Below are 13,865 nucleotides of genomic sequence, written 5' to 3'. Positions count from 1 at the left end.
GGCCATTTAAAGTTGACCCATTTGTTTCTAAAAAAAAAAGAACAAACGAAAACAATGTTTTTTTGTTCATTTCAAAAATAATTTATTTTGGTTCAAGGGGATTTGTTTTCAGCTAATATTTAAAAAATTAGATCGCGTAAATGGGCACCTTTAGCTTTGATCAGCTAAATGCACTCTTTTTTTCGACATTTTCCATGACTTTGGCAATGTTTCGGATGATATGGCGGCTGTTTCACGTCGAATGTTGGCTTTCAGTTGAGCTAAGGTCTTTGGCTTATTAGCGTATACCTTGGATTTCAATAACCCCACAAATAAAAGTCTGGTGGCGTCCAAATCTGGTGATCTCGGTGGCCAGTCAACATCACCATTTTTCGATATCAATCGCCCGGGGAAAAATGGTCGCAATAAATTGATTGTTGGTCGAGCTGTATGGCATGTAGCCCACCCCGTCCCTGTTGAAACCAGAAGTTTATCCATCTTCAAATCTGTATGAATTATGCGTCGGAGAGTGGTGCGAGAGATGTCTAATTCCTGAGAGCGGCGATAACTCGATGTCGATGGAGTCTCCTCCTCAATACTGGCTCGTACAGCTTCGATATTTTCATCAGAAACGTCTTGTGCGTTGTCCTGGATGCATGACTGGCATTACTGAGAATTACCGGTGTTCACAAATTTTGCGTATAAAGACTTAATTGTGTTCTTAACTGGAGCACTTTTCACTTAATTTTTTTTGCGCGAAACGCACGTTGAGTTAACACAATTGAAAAGTTATTTTGAAAATAAAGCTGAACAATTTCAGCACGTTCTTTTGGAGTGTACTGTTCCATGGTATAAATTGTCTTCGAATGACGCTTCTAACGCGGTATGACATTAGGTCCGATTTGTCAGAGGCTGTTAAAAGTTACAGCGTTGCCAGATGGGTCAACTTTAAATGGCCTACCCTGTATTTTGAGGGCCCTAAACTGTTTTTTAAAGCCAAAAAATTTTAACTTTTTGAAAATTCTATATTTGCTTCTTAAAGGGGTATTCTAGTGTAAAAACCCGAATTTCGAGCGAGAAAAAGCACTTGATATTTTTAGTATCCATTTTTTTTATCACTTTTTTATTAATATTTGAAGATTATACAAACTTAATTTCAAAAAATAAATAATTTTTTAAGCGACCTTGAAGTAGAGGGAGGAAAAAGGTCGTGTCCTCCTCACCATGATTTTTACCCTTGTAATCCGTGTCTGTCATTGGTGAAACAAACAGTGATATATTTTTATACCCTGAACAGGGTATATTAAGTTTGTCACGAAGTTTGTAACACCCAGAAGGAAGCGTCGGAGACCCTATAAAGTATATACATAATCAGTATGTTGAACTGCGTCGATTTAGGCATGCCCGTCTATCTGTCTGTGAATATACGAAAGGGTATTTAGCTTCGGTAACAAGGGTCGAAGAGCTTTTCATGCCATATTTGGAAACTTTTTGATGAGATTTACCATATATCAGCATTATTATTTATTGTATGTTTCGACGATAAAGTCCGAAGGAAGCACCACTTTAAAATACCATAGAAAATGAAATGGTTGTGCTCCGATGTTTGAAGCTGATAGTTACCAAATCAATTACCATCAATTTATTCAATAAAAAACTCACCTTAAAGTGGGTCATTCTGTAAACATGATACCTTATTTTATTCAAGTTTAGGTTAATACGCAGGTTGCCTTTTATATTTAGAGATTAGGGAACAAAACAGATATTAACCATCGCACATCGTTTTATTGTTTTTCAAAATATTCTGCATTAAGAGCTATAGACTTTTACAAGCGTGTAAACCAATTGTCGAAGCACTTTTGCCACTCTGTTTGAGATATCTCCAAAACATGTGTTTTGAACCCATCAACCGCTTTTTCAGGTGTCAAAAAACGTTAACCTTATAGTTTATTTTTTACAAACGGGAACAAAGTCGGAAAAGGTTATTCAGTGCCCAGTCAGGGCGAAAGACTTATCAATCGATGCTTTAAGTCCTCAAAAATGCGGTTATTTCTTTCGATGTCTGATAGCTCTCATTGTCCTAGTCACGAGTGACCCGTCTTCGGCGAATGGTATTCCTGATGTCTTGAAAGATAGCCCATTAAAAATGTTTGTGTACTACTCAAAATTTACTCTCGAGCTAATACATATAAATCCACGATTAACCACCTGTCATGTTGTCATAGACGTACATATTCGAAGCATCGTTATCGTTATTTTTTAAACATTTCTCTCGACCAATCGAAACGGCCTTTTTAAACCAATCAACAAATTGTGTGGAATCTAACGTGAACAAAAATTTCTACAATCAAATGGCCATGCAAAATTTAATGTATGCTAGTCCCTCTAATACCTATAGTGGTCTCAATAACAAGATAGGTCACATGATGATCTAGCGATATCAGTTTGTACCCAGCATCAATAGTTTTCGAAACAAGAACTGATTTTGGACGATTTTCACGAATTTCGTCTTGATCTACGACCTCGATTGGATTCACCATACCATCAATAAACTCTGGTCTGTAATGGAGGCTCATAATCAAAGATTTGACTGGAGTTCATTGAAGCACTGTTGCTGAGTTAATCCACGTCGAAAGTCGTTAAAAATAATCGGTCGAAAATGTTCGCGATTTAATTCCATTTTTTGGCCGAAATTAATATTTTGAGTAACTATAAAAAACACAAATATTGCTTCACAAACTTCAAACTTAATAATAAAATTTTGAATCGCCAGATTTGGCAGTGGTTGCCAAATTTTGAAATATACGTATATACATATAAGGTCAATTGGAAAGTCCCCGGCCTAATACAAAGAGCTACAATTATATTATATTATACATGCTGTCAGGTCATTAGTTCGTGAATTATAGCATTTTAGTGGAGCAACATTTTTTAATGAAAAAAATCGATAAAAATGTATTTCGCGTGTTGATAAAATATTGCTTTTTGAAGGGAAAAATACAGTTGAACGAATCACTGCCCCAGGAAACCAACCAGGAAACCATCATATAAAGTAGCTCAGCAAGTAGGAACAGGAGGTTCCTGGACATCATTACTTTTATATATTTCTAAAATAAAATACCTCGTCAAAAAAAAAAAATTATCGAAATTTATGGTTTTTCGGACATGCAGATGGATATAACCCCTTCACCGCCCGACGCAGAAAGCAAATAATTCAACTATGCGAAAACGTAGCTTAAAGTCAAAAAATTTTACGTGAAAAGTGGTCATAAGTCATGACGAAAATTTTAACTATGATTAGCCGACATTGTCGACTCACATAGGCCACCAGAGTAATAAAGGCTTTAAACGAACTATTGGAAGAACAGCCAGGCTCTCAGCTTTACCTTTCACTGTATACCTATAATACAATATTGCGGAACCTGAGGGTCGATAGCGTTATGCTATTGGACTTGTCATTTCGTGTCAAGAGTAAAGATATTACTGGATATATCCTTTTTTTGCCCTGAATGGCTGATATAGAACTCCCATACAAACTGAATAATCGAAAGTAGTTGGTTCTATGGAAAATTTACTAATTTGACGAGATATCTTTACGAAATTTGCATGGGTTATTGTCAAGGACAATTATGCAATCTCCGAAGAAATTGTTGAGATTGGATATGAACGATCACACTCAAGTCTCTGTAAGGAACCTTTCGCATTTCTGAAGGGTATTCTAGCTTTGGTACAACCGAAGTTAAGGTTTCTTCCTGTTTTTAAATAAAACAAAAAGAATTTGGATTTAAGTACTAAAAGTGTTTATTCAAAATCATTTTTTTATTAAAATTTTAGTAGGAAATTTCATATAAAGGCAATTTATGAAGGCACAGTGTGTTTGTTCTAAATATATCGTACTTTTATGCTACAAACTAAAGACTATTCCAAATGAAAACTTTTAAAACTGTCTTCGATTCGCCACTGCTCTGCTACCTTGCTTTGTGCTCTGCTCTCTTGTCAACAGAATTTGCATGTGAAAGTGAAAAACTCATTTTTAATACGAAATTCGCAAAAGAGAATATACTGTTAGCCTCTTTATTTTGTATCTCTTTCTGATATGTAGAAGTATTTCACATACATGCGAGTTGTTTGTTCGATTCACTACTCTGCAGTGTTTGGCAAATCGAAGACAGCTCGCCAACGTACCTATGTATATACACATAAAATAATTTATATAGACATTACCTTTATAATACAACAGCACTTTTCTTTGTTATAACTACTTAAAAATACGAAAACCGACTAATTTTTAGGTTACAAATATAGACATATGTTTATAGTTAGTTGCACTTATTTCATCTACATAGATTTATGCACCTCTTTCTGAGTTTTAAAAATTAATTTTAGCCTCAAAACGACACTGATCACCCATCCACCACTTCTCGATGTCCGTATATGTTTGTGTTTTCTGCCTAAAAGGCACACTATGCAACTTCGCACAGAGATCACAAAATGGTGAACGAAAAGTCAGGCGATAGTAGCGTCGCCACCAGAAGTAACGCATATACTCCTCCGGATGCGTGGCCACATAACGAAGATACGCAGCAAGCTCTGCAGCGCTTTCGAAATCTTCGGCATCTATCACCGAGTGTGGTGGCACGAAGCGACTGTAGTCGGCGCCACCAAATACAACTGGTATCACATAGCGTTTCATAGCATTGTACAGCTTCTCGGTCACATAGTCGTTACATAGCGAATTCTCAAACGAGAAGTAGAATTTATAACTTTTATCCAATAGTTCATCACATTCATTTGAGGTGTAGGGGCAGCTGCAAGTAGAAAAAAAAATGAAATAGTTACTCATTTTAAAAATTAGATACTAAATATAAATATGTTGGCAATAGCCACCTCAATCTAATTGTACAGCTAATTTTTTTCTTTAGATGGCAACTCTGATTGAAACAATAATTATATGAATCACTGGGAACAGTGACTTGATATCTAAACTTTAATTATAGTACACATTGAAATATGTAAATGGCATTTTTCAGAAAGGTATCCTCCAAAGAGGCAGAGAAAGGATCCTTGAATATTAAAACTCGATTCAGTGATTTGCCAACATACAGGGTACTTTGCTATTATTAGATGGATCCAGGTTCATAATTTTGAAAGTAATATTTTTTTTTAATACCCATCTCTCAGTAGATCAGTTCCCAAATGAAAAACTTTTTAGTACGTAACTAAACTTCGTCGGAATAGTCACTACTGGAGCAATATAAAGACGCATTCCAATGCTTCCCTATAAAACATACAGCTAGGAATACATTCGTCGATTTTTTTCAGTAAAAATTAGTCTAAGCCAGCACCCAAATTCGTCAAATTAATATAAAGTCGGTAACAAGCTTTGAAACTTCAACAGCTTCAAGAAGCTATGATGATTGTATAACAATGAACCGCTGATGGAAATTAGATTTTATTTTATTTTTGCCTTTTCTTACTCTTGTTTTGTTTTTCTTCGCATCGTGTAGGGTATTAAACATACTATTTCATGACACTATGAACTTTTCCTGAACTTTTCCATTTCTTCTCAGTTTCAATATCATTTTCTGTTCAAAGGGGTTATAATGAACTTTCCGCCCCATATTTTATTTTTCTTCCCCTCATTTTCAAGTTACAAACCCAAGAATATTATCTACTTATTTATCATTAATTGTTCTTCTTCTTTATTGGCGTAGACACCGCTTAGGTGGTTATAGCCGAGTTTACAACAGCGCGCAAGTCGTTCTTCCTTTTCGCTGTTTGGCGCCAATTGGAGACTCATAGTGTAGCCGGGTTCTTTCGCAACTGCTTCCACCGGTGGGTACTAAAACAAATACTCAAGAGCTGGAGTGTTTTTATCCATTCGGACGACATGACTTAGCCAGCGTAGCCGTTGCCTCTTAATTCTCTGAACTATGCCAATGTCGTTGTATATCTCGTACAGCTCAACCTTCCATTGACTGAGGTATTCACCGTTGCACCGTCTCCCTTTTTGTGGATTGGCCAGAGTACACTTAATTTCCAATCATCGGGCATGCTTTCGTTCGACTATATTCTACAAAAGAAACTGTTGTGTGCTCCTCATCCTTCCTTCGCTGCCGGCCCTCCTGCTTTGTTGTTCTTCGCACTTCTTTGTGGTCGGACAATGGAACGTCTGTTCTATCGTTATCGGTTGGAGGAATCGGGTTTAGCATCTCTTTCACTATGCTATTCAGCACACTGGAGAAGTACTCCCTCCATAAATTCAATATACGCTGGGCATCAGTCACTAGATCGTTTCTGGGGGCTCTACAGAAATATGCTCCGGTCTTAAAACCTTCTGTTAGTCGCCGCATCTTTTCGTAGAAATTTCGAGCATTAGATCTGTCGGCCTGCGTATCAAACTATTCGTACTTATGCATTTCGGCCTCTCTCTTTTCTTGTCTGCAAAGGCGGTTCGCTTCCTTCTTCAACTCTTGGTATCTATCCCATCCCGCACGCGTTGTGGCCGATTGTAACGTTGGGAGGTAGGCAGTATGTTTTATTTCTAATGTGACACGGCACTCCTTATCGTACCAGTTGTTCTTTTGCTTTTTCCGAAAACTAAAGGTTTAGTTTTCAGCTTTACGTAAGGAGCTTGAAATGCCGTCCCCCAGTTTCCTTATACCGAGTTGCTGATAAGTGCTCTCAGGGATCAAAAGTGCAAGTTAAGCAGAAAATCGTTCGGCTATCTGTTGTGATTGCAGCTTCTCAACGTCGAACCTTCGTTGCAACAAGATAGTGGTCCGAGTTAGGACCTCAGAGCATACGTACGTCTAAAACACTGGAGACGTGTCTTCCGCCTATCATAATATGTTCGATTTGGTTACTGGTTTTTCAATCCGGAGACAGCCAAGTAGCTTGATGAATTTTCCTATGCTGAAATCTAGTACTACAGATAACCATATTTCGAGACCCGGCGAAGTCGATCAGCCTCAACCCATTTGGGGATACCAAAGATATCTTCTTTGCCTACTCTGACGTTAAAGTCACCAATCATTGTTTAGACATCGCTCTCATAGGTGCGTTCATAGAAGACATCTTTGGTCACATCGTCCAACAAGCTTAATCTTTATATATATATATATAAATCTTCTGACTGTGTGTTTGCATTTGAACTGCTCCTAAACGGATGGACCGATTTTGATGAAATTTTGTGTGTATGTTCAAGCAGATTCGAGAATGGTTTAGATTTACAATTTGGTCCACTGGAAAAATTTTTTAAATTATTTTTTTCATTTTTAATCAATTGTTAATTTTGGAATGTTTGACCGTTAGATGGCGCTACCATCGCAGTATCCAATATTCAAACCATAAAATCTATGGGTAGCTATAACATTTTTTTCATACCTGCTAACTATTGGAGGGGGTATCTTGACAGGCAATTTAAAATTGCAAAAGGTCTGGCATAAAAAATAGCGGTAAACTGAAGTGTTGATAAAAAATTTGAGATATACAGAAATCTTTTCGAAGCATTGCACAGAGCAATACAATATTTAAACGGAAACGATGAATACATATGTATATGCGTACAATTTCAAACTGATCCTTCCTGAAAAATAATAAAATTGCTAAATATTGGGAATGGTAGAATAGAACTGCAATCAAATACACAATGAATTAAAAATGGCTCATTTATCATTCGATGAATAATATACCACGGTAATCCCAAAAGACTGATGCCATAACCTTGCCAGCCGTTTTTTTTGTCTTTCCACGCTTGAGAACCGTTTCTTAATATGCAGTCCACTAGGCTTATAATCGATTGGACTCGATTGATTTCACTGATGCACAGCCCAAATTCAATAGTATTTTTACGCCAAAAACCAATTCTTTCTTAATGCACGAAATGCTTTTTGATTCATTTTTGTTGCTTCATCAAAAATGCGATCATTCCTTAACTAATACTCATAATCAAACTAATAGAAATCATAAAGATGGTATTAGTAGTACTACCTATCCGCCACAGTAAAACGTAGGTCCTCTAGTATATGTATATATGTCTGAGATATTTTTTAGAAGTGTTGTTACCCCCTTGTAATAGGAATTACCTTTAATGCAATGCTCTTCATTTATTACAAAGCAATAATGACCTAACTAAAAGCTGATAACTGAAACGTATACAATTAATAAAAACTATTTTGAATAAATTTTATTAGGCATTTGTATTCTTATCTTTCGGGCATTCATTATTTACACACGCTTGGAAAAGTTTCACTTTTGTCGCACATAATTTGACATACACATTTTTTTATACATAATTTTGTATTGTTTACTGTTATTACTGTGTTGGCCACCAAACATCGAGATTCTAGAACCGCACCTACTGAATACAATAGCTTGTTAATCTTATCAAGCGTGTGATAAATAAAAAGGCTTATTACCGCCATGACAGGCATGAGTATTTCCTAGCGTTTGAACAACTCGACAAATGTGTCATAAATTTCGTATTTGTGAAATAAGACTATTAGGCTAGATACTATCTTATCTGATTTATGCTATGTATATATCAAACTAATTACAACAACAATAATATAATGCTTGAAAAAAGTTGACCGCGGTCTCACTTCGATTTGCGATGAGAATATGACCAGCGGTTCGAGCGTTAGTCGTCAAAGTTCCTATGCCTTAAAATGGCTCATATTATGTAATATTCGAAATTTTCTCTATAGTTTCGAATTTGCGCTAACTAGCTGTCCAGCATTAGGCACACACTCTACTCTAATTCTTTTCTATAATCGTTTAAGCAACTCACCTGAAATTGCCGCATTTCCCATAAATATCCACGGGAATGTGCTCCTGCAATGCCGCTGCCAATTTTTCACGTTTCGACAGCGTCTCACAATGCGACACAAACCAAGCCGCCATACGAGTTTTACCCTCCCATAACTGCGAAACATTCGTGTCATTCCACACGGCTGGTGCTTGACGCCACTTGGGTCGAATCGCCGGCGCCACTACCGCGTCAGTTTCAATATCTTCGAACATTTGATAGGGCCACAGCAGGTCCGAATCGAGTCGATAGCTCATGGTCAAATTGTAGAAGCCACCCTCGTCGGAGAGCACATGTTTAGTCTCGCCCGGCGGTTCCATTAAGGCGAACACGTACAGCTGATGCGGTGCACGTACACGCGGCACGGAATGCAATAGCGGAAACGGTTCGGCCACATGGAAGAGCACAGCATCGTACATTTCAATTGCAGGCAAAAAGTCGCGGTTATTCGTCAAATCACAACGGTACACCGGACAATTCATTTTATCGCGAAAGTAGTCCGGACCAAGCGTATCCTCGTCGAAACCCCAACGTTTATTTTTGAAAAAACTATTCCACAAGAGTATGGTGCGCGGTCGGCCGGCGTCGATAGCTGTTGCTTCATTTCGAATTTGTCGCTGATAGGCGCGTAGTATGCGGTACTGATTAAATTCGGGTGCATTACTTAGCAAATGCACGATACCCAGAAAACTGGCACAGGTCACAAGTATTACGAGCAGTATGGTGCACTTTTTACGTTTGTACATCGTGTCCTTCGTTACGTACGCGACGTTTTCAACTGCGTTCGCTTCCTCATCGCCACTACGCTTGAGCAGCGTAGCGTCAATAGACCGGCGTTCGGTATAACGCATGGCAGCGCCAACAAATGAGTGCGTGCTCGATTCAACCACCGATTGGACACCCGAAATTTGTTTGTATGTCGCGCGATGTAGTTATGTAGTATCGATAATAGTTCTCCGATTAGCTCAGTTCTTGCCGCGCAAAGTTCGTACTTCAGTCCATCGCTGAGTTGTTTATTTGATTAGATAAGCATGTGCCGGTGACGCTAATAAATACATAGAAGATCATAGACAAAAATACTTAATCATTAGTAGACACTCAACGGAAACATACATATATTTGTATGTATTTATGTAGTTATAGACAAGAAATGTGTAAAATGTACAAATGTTTGTCAATACCTGTGAGTACATAATCACAATTTCTGGCATTGGTAAATATTTACACACATGTACGTACATATGTTTCGTACAGCACTACCGCCAAACAAATCACACTATCTATGCTCTAAGCAAACACAAGTACATTTACGACTAAGCCTAGAGGGTAAACAAAGCAATTGAGGAAAATACTTTTGTTTTGAAGCACACCTAGTGTGAAATTTGTTTTTTTGTTTTTGTCTTAACATGCTTCTATAATCTATGGCTATAAAAACGACATACTAAAATTATAAATGAATATTTGAAATAGTTTTTGAGGAAGAGAAAGTGTAGCCGCTGAGTACAATCAGCTTATCTTTAAACGCGTGCTTTTAAAAATTACATTTCTCAAATTTGCTGTAGCTTTAACTCGAAGAAAAATCATCCGATCCCTTCGATTTAAGCGGTCAGAGATTCGAGTTTTTCCAGTTTTCGAAAAACTTTTCAAAAGCGCTTTTTGGTATGACCTTTAGCTCCATCAGCGAATTTTTGTTTTATCTCTTTGGTCGATTAAAAAATGGTACCACGGAGGGGCAATTTGAATTTTGGATTCAAATCTGGTGAATACGTTGGTTGATCGTTTGGCTTTTCATTCGATCACAATCGTGGCTTGGTACTCGGTGAATTGTTCTTCCACAATTTCGGCCGTTTTCGATGGATATTCTTACACAATCACCTCAATACGGCCAAATAGAACTCCTTACTGACCGTCTGTCCCTTCGAAAACAATTCATGATATACCAAACCACGAATATTGAAAAAACAATGAGCATCACCTTGATTTTTGATTTGGTGTGTTTTTTTTTTCTTTTTTTGGTTTCGGCTCGTTTTTTTCCCTCCATGCCGTTGATTGTTGACTTCTTTTCATATCAAACTTATAAATCCATGTCTCATCGGCAGTTATAATGCTCTTCATGAATGTGAGATCAGAATTCGCATGATCAAGCATGTCCAAAGCGAAAAAAGTATGCTTTAGAGTCAATCAGGAACGCGTTTCATACCTAAAATATCCACCAAAAACCTTTCGAACCGACTCGCGAGAGATGTGGAATTCTCTTGCCATCTCTCTAACACTTGCATGATGATTTTGAATCACCTTATCTTTGACTTTTTAATATTTTCATCAGTTGAAGAGGTCAAGGTCGTTCAGAACGAGACATGTCTTCGACGATCTTTTACAAAATTAACCAAAAGTCTGCTATCCATGAGGTATGTGAAACTCAGACTTTTGCTCACAGCTGGGACACGTCAGCTGTTTCATTAACTTGGTTCTTGTGTTTTGACAACTGATTTTTAAATACATAGTTACATTTTCATTAAAATACACCATAATTGTTTTTGATAAAAATTTTTTTCAGATGTAAAAAAAAGAACAACCCATATGAGAATTATTTTTAACAATTTGTGCCCGGTGAAAAGTCTGGGCATTTACATCGAATATAATATATTCGTTTTCCAATGTTTAGTTTCCTCGTTTGAGAAATGCAGTTCAGGTACTCGCGGGCTCGAGTAAAACCGAGCCACTATTATCAGTTTTAAACCGCAGTTTCAATTGTTTTTCATCTTGTAAAATATATAAACTTGAAGAACCACTTGAAGAAACCTCAGGACGCTAGTTATCAACTGAACTTTTCGACGAACAAAGGTGAAAAGGTATATTAAAAGGTTTCGGTTACTCAAATCAATATGTTAACAGGGAAGAATTCACTTAATGCTCAGAAGTGTTCTCCCTTAGACACGACAGTTTCTCGACAGATGTGTATGTTATTACCAGCATAAGTCGAAAGAGGTCTTACGACCACTTGAAAAACATTCCATTTTTTTGGAAACATATGCCATATGTCACCGTGCTAATCAAAATTTAATTTGTAATTGTTTGCGATCTCATAAGGTTAATTAGGATTTCATAAGATTACTTAGTAAGGAATAAATATCTCTATGAAAGGCTTTATCATGATTTTGATCGGTCAGATTGATTGGCAGCTATATGCTATTGGTCCCATATTGACTTCTTGTGCAAAACTTCAGATAGATATCTCGCAAAAGAAATGAAATGGAGATAGCTAAATGGACCCAACTCACATGTTGATCATTTTTAGTCATATTCACTTAATAGAATCTTCGATTTTTCCTGTTGGTTGTTATAAATTCTGTACAAACTTAATATACCCTTTTCTGAGAATAAATATTAAATAAGAATCCCTACTGTGCAGCTTGTTTTGTATTGTTATTTTATAATAAACAAAATATGTGTATTTAGGTGGAAGAGAAAGTATGGAATTAGCGGGTGTATAACCGTTTTTCAAAATATGGGTAATAATGATTAATGAATCAGCAATTACTAACTTAATCTAGTGTAAATAGTCCCAAAACATTATTTTCACCCACACTAAAACAATACTCAATTATAGCAATGAAGCAAAGCCGCACATTTCACGTCGTGCTGACCAAAAATATAAATATAGACACCTGTTCTATATATGGAGATTAATTAGTACTGTGTACATTCAAATATTTGTCGTGAATAAATATATACCAGTGATTGCTCGGTTAACAAAAAATTAATATTTGACATAAAATATTGCCTATCTCACTCTTTGACAATTGAACGCCTAAACAGAACGCATTTCATGGAAGCACATGCTCGGTTATTTTGTTCAAGAAGACGTTGAAAATATAAGCGACTTCAAATTTAGTAATGCGTCGTGGAAAAGAAAAGAACAATCGTTTAGGAAAATCCAATAAGAAACATATTGAAATATATATTATGACAAAAAAGTACCCGGAAATTGTCATTAAATGCCCGGGTAAATGATATTTCAAAAAAATATAGTTTGCTAAGTTGGTAGGACTGTCCTTAATTGATATGCAAAATATGAGCGCGATCTGTCAACCAGTTTGCTTACAGCAGCTGCTTAAGTCGGTACACCTGAGAAGTCGTTGCGATTTTTACAATGGACAAAAATATCGAACAAAGAATTTGTTTCAAATTTTGAATTTCAAACCAAATTTTGCGTGCGGAATAGTTGCGAATGTGAGGAAAGATTTACGGTGATTCAGTTTTATCAAAAACACAAGCCTATAAGTGGTACGAAGCCTTCAAAGATGGTCAAGAGAGATACTCGAAGACATGCCTCGTTCTGAACGACCTTCAAGCTCTCCAACTGATGAAAATATGGAACATGGTACTTGAAAAAGGCAAGTCTTAGAGAGATGGTAGGAGCGCTCGACATCTCTTGCGAGTTCGTTCAATTGGTTTTAATGAATACTTTGGGTATGAAATGAGTTCTTTCTTGACTCGTCCCGATAAAATTGAACTTTTTTCAAAAAGAGTACAGGTCTCTTTGGACATGTTTGATCGTGCGAATTCCGAATTCACATTATAACACTACCGATGAGACATGGGGTTATGAGTTTGACAAGCAAACAAGTCAACAATCATCGGAATGGGGGAAAAAAACTAACCGAAATAAAAAAAAGCCTCGCCAAAGCAGCTCGAAAATCAAGATGATGCTCAATGTTTTCTTCGATATTCGTGGTTTGGTGTATCATAAATTTGTTCTGGAGGGACAGAGAGTCAATAAGGAGTTCTATTTGACCGTATTGAGACGCTTGCGTAAGAACATCCGTTAAAAATGGCCGAAATTATGGAAGAACAACTTTACACGATGATAATTCAGCATCGCATCGAGCCACGAATGTGACCGAATTTAAAGCCAAAAACGCAACGAATACCATGGATTACATTCACCAGATTTGGCTCTGTGGGATTTTTTCTTGTTCCACGAATAGAAATTGCCGCTCCGTGGAACCCGTTTTTAGTCGATAGAAAGACCAAAAAAAAATTTCGCAGAAGGAGCTGAAAACCATTACAAAAA

At 36.9% G+C, this 13,865-nt stretch overlaps 1 protein-coding gene across 1 annotated transcript; it reads right to left on the bottom strand.

Annotated features, from left to right (window-relative positions):
- Positions 1-3,756: 3,756 nt before the first annotated feature.
- LOC105227256 (alpha-(1,3)-fucosyltransferase C) lies at positions 3,757-9,873 on the bottom strand. Its single transcript, XM_049456325.1, has 2 exons — positions 8,771-9,873; positions 3,757-4,787 (listed from the first exon to the last, which is right to left on the bottom strand). The coding sequence occupies exons 1-2, from the start codon at positions 9,637-9,639 to the stop codon at positions 4,349-4,351; spliced, it is 1,308 nt and encodes a 435-aa protein (XP_049312282.1). The 5' UTR covers positions 9,640-9,873; the 3' UTR covers positions 3,757-4,348.
- Between the last annotated feature and the right edge of the window lie 3,992 nt (positions 9,874-13,865).

This window comes from Bactrocera dorsalis, chromosome 4, assembly GCF_023373825.1.
Source record: "Bactrocera dorsalis isolate Fly_Bdor chromosome 4, ASM2337382v1, whole genome shotgun sequence".
Classification (NCBI taxonomy): Eukaryota; Metazoa; Arthropoda; class Insecta; order Diptera; family Tephritidae; genus Bactrocera; species Bactrocera dorsalis.
This window is presented reverse-complemented; position numbering and strand designations above follow the sequence as displayed.

What these genes read in the sequence shown, in the direction of transcription:
- LOC105227256 (XM_049456325.1), bottom strand. Translation starts at nt 9,639, where the DNA reads ATGCGTTATACCGAACGCCGGTCTATTGACGCTACGCTGCTCAAGCGT. An exon ending in GGGAAATGCGGCAATTTCAG is followed by an intron (nt 4,788 to 8,770) that starts GTGAGTTGCTTA and finishes TTCTACTTGCAG; the next exon opens with CTGCCCCTACACCTCAAATG.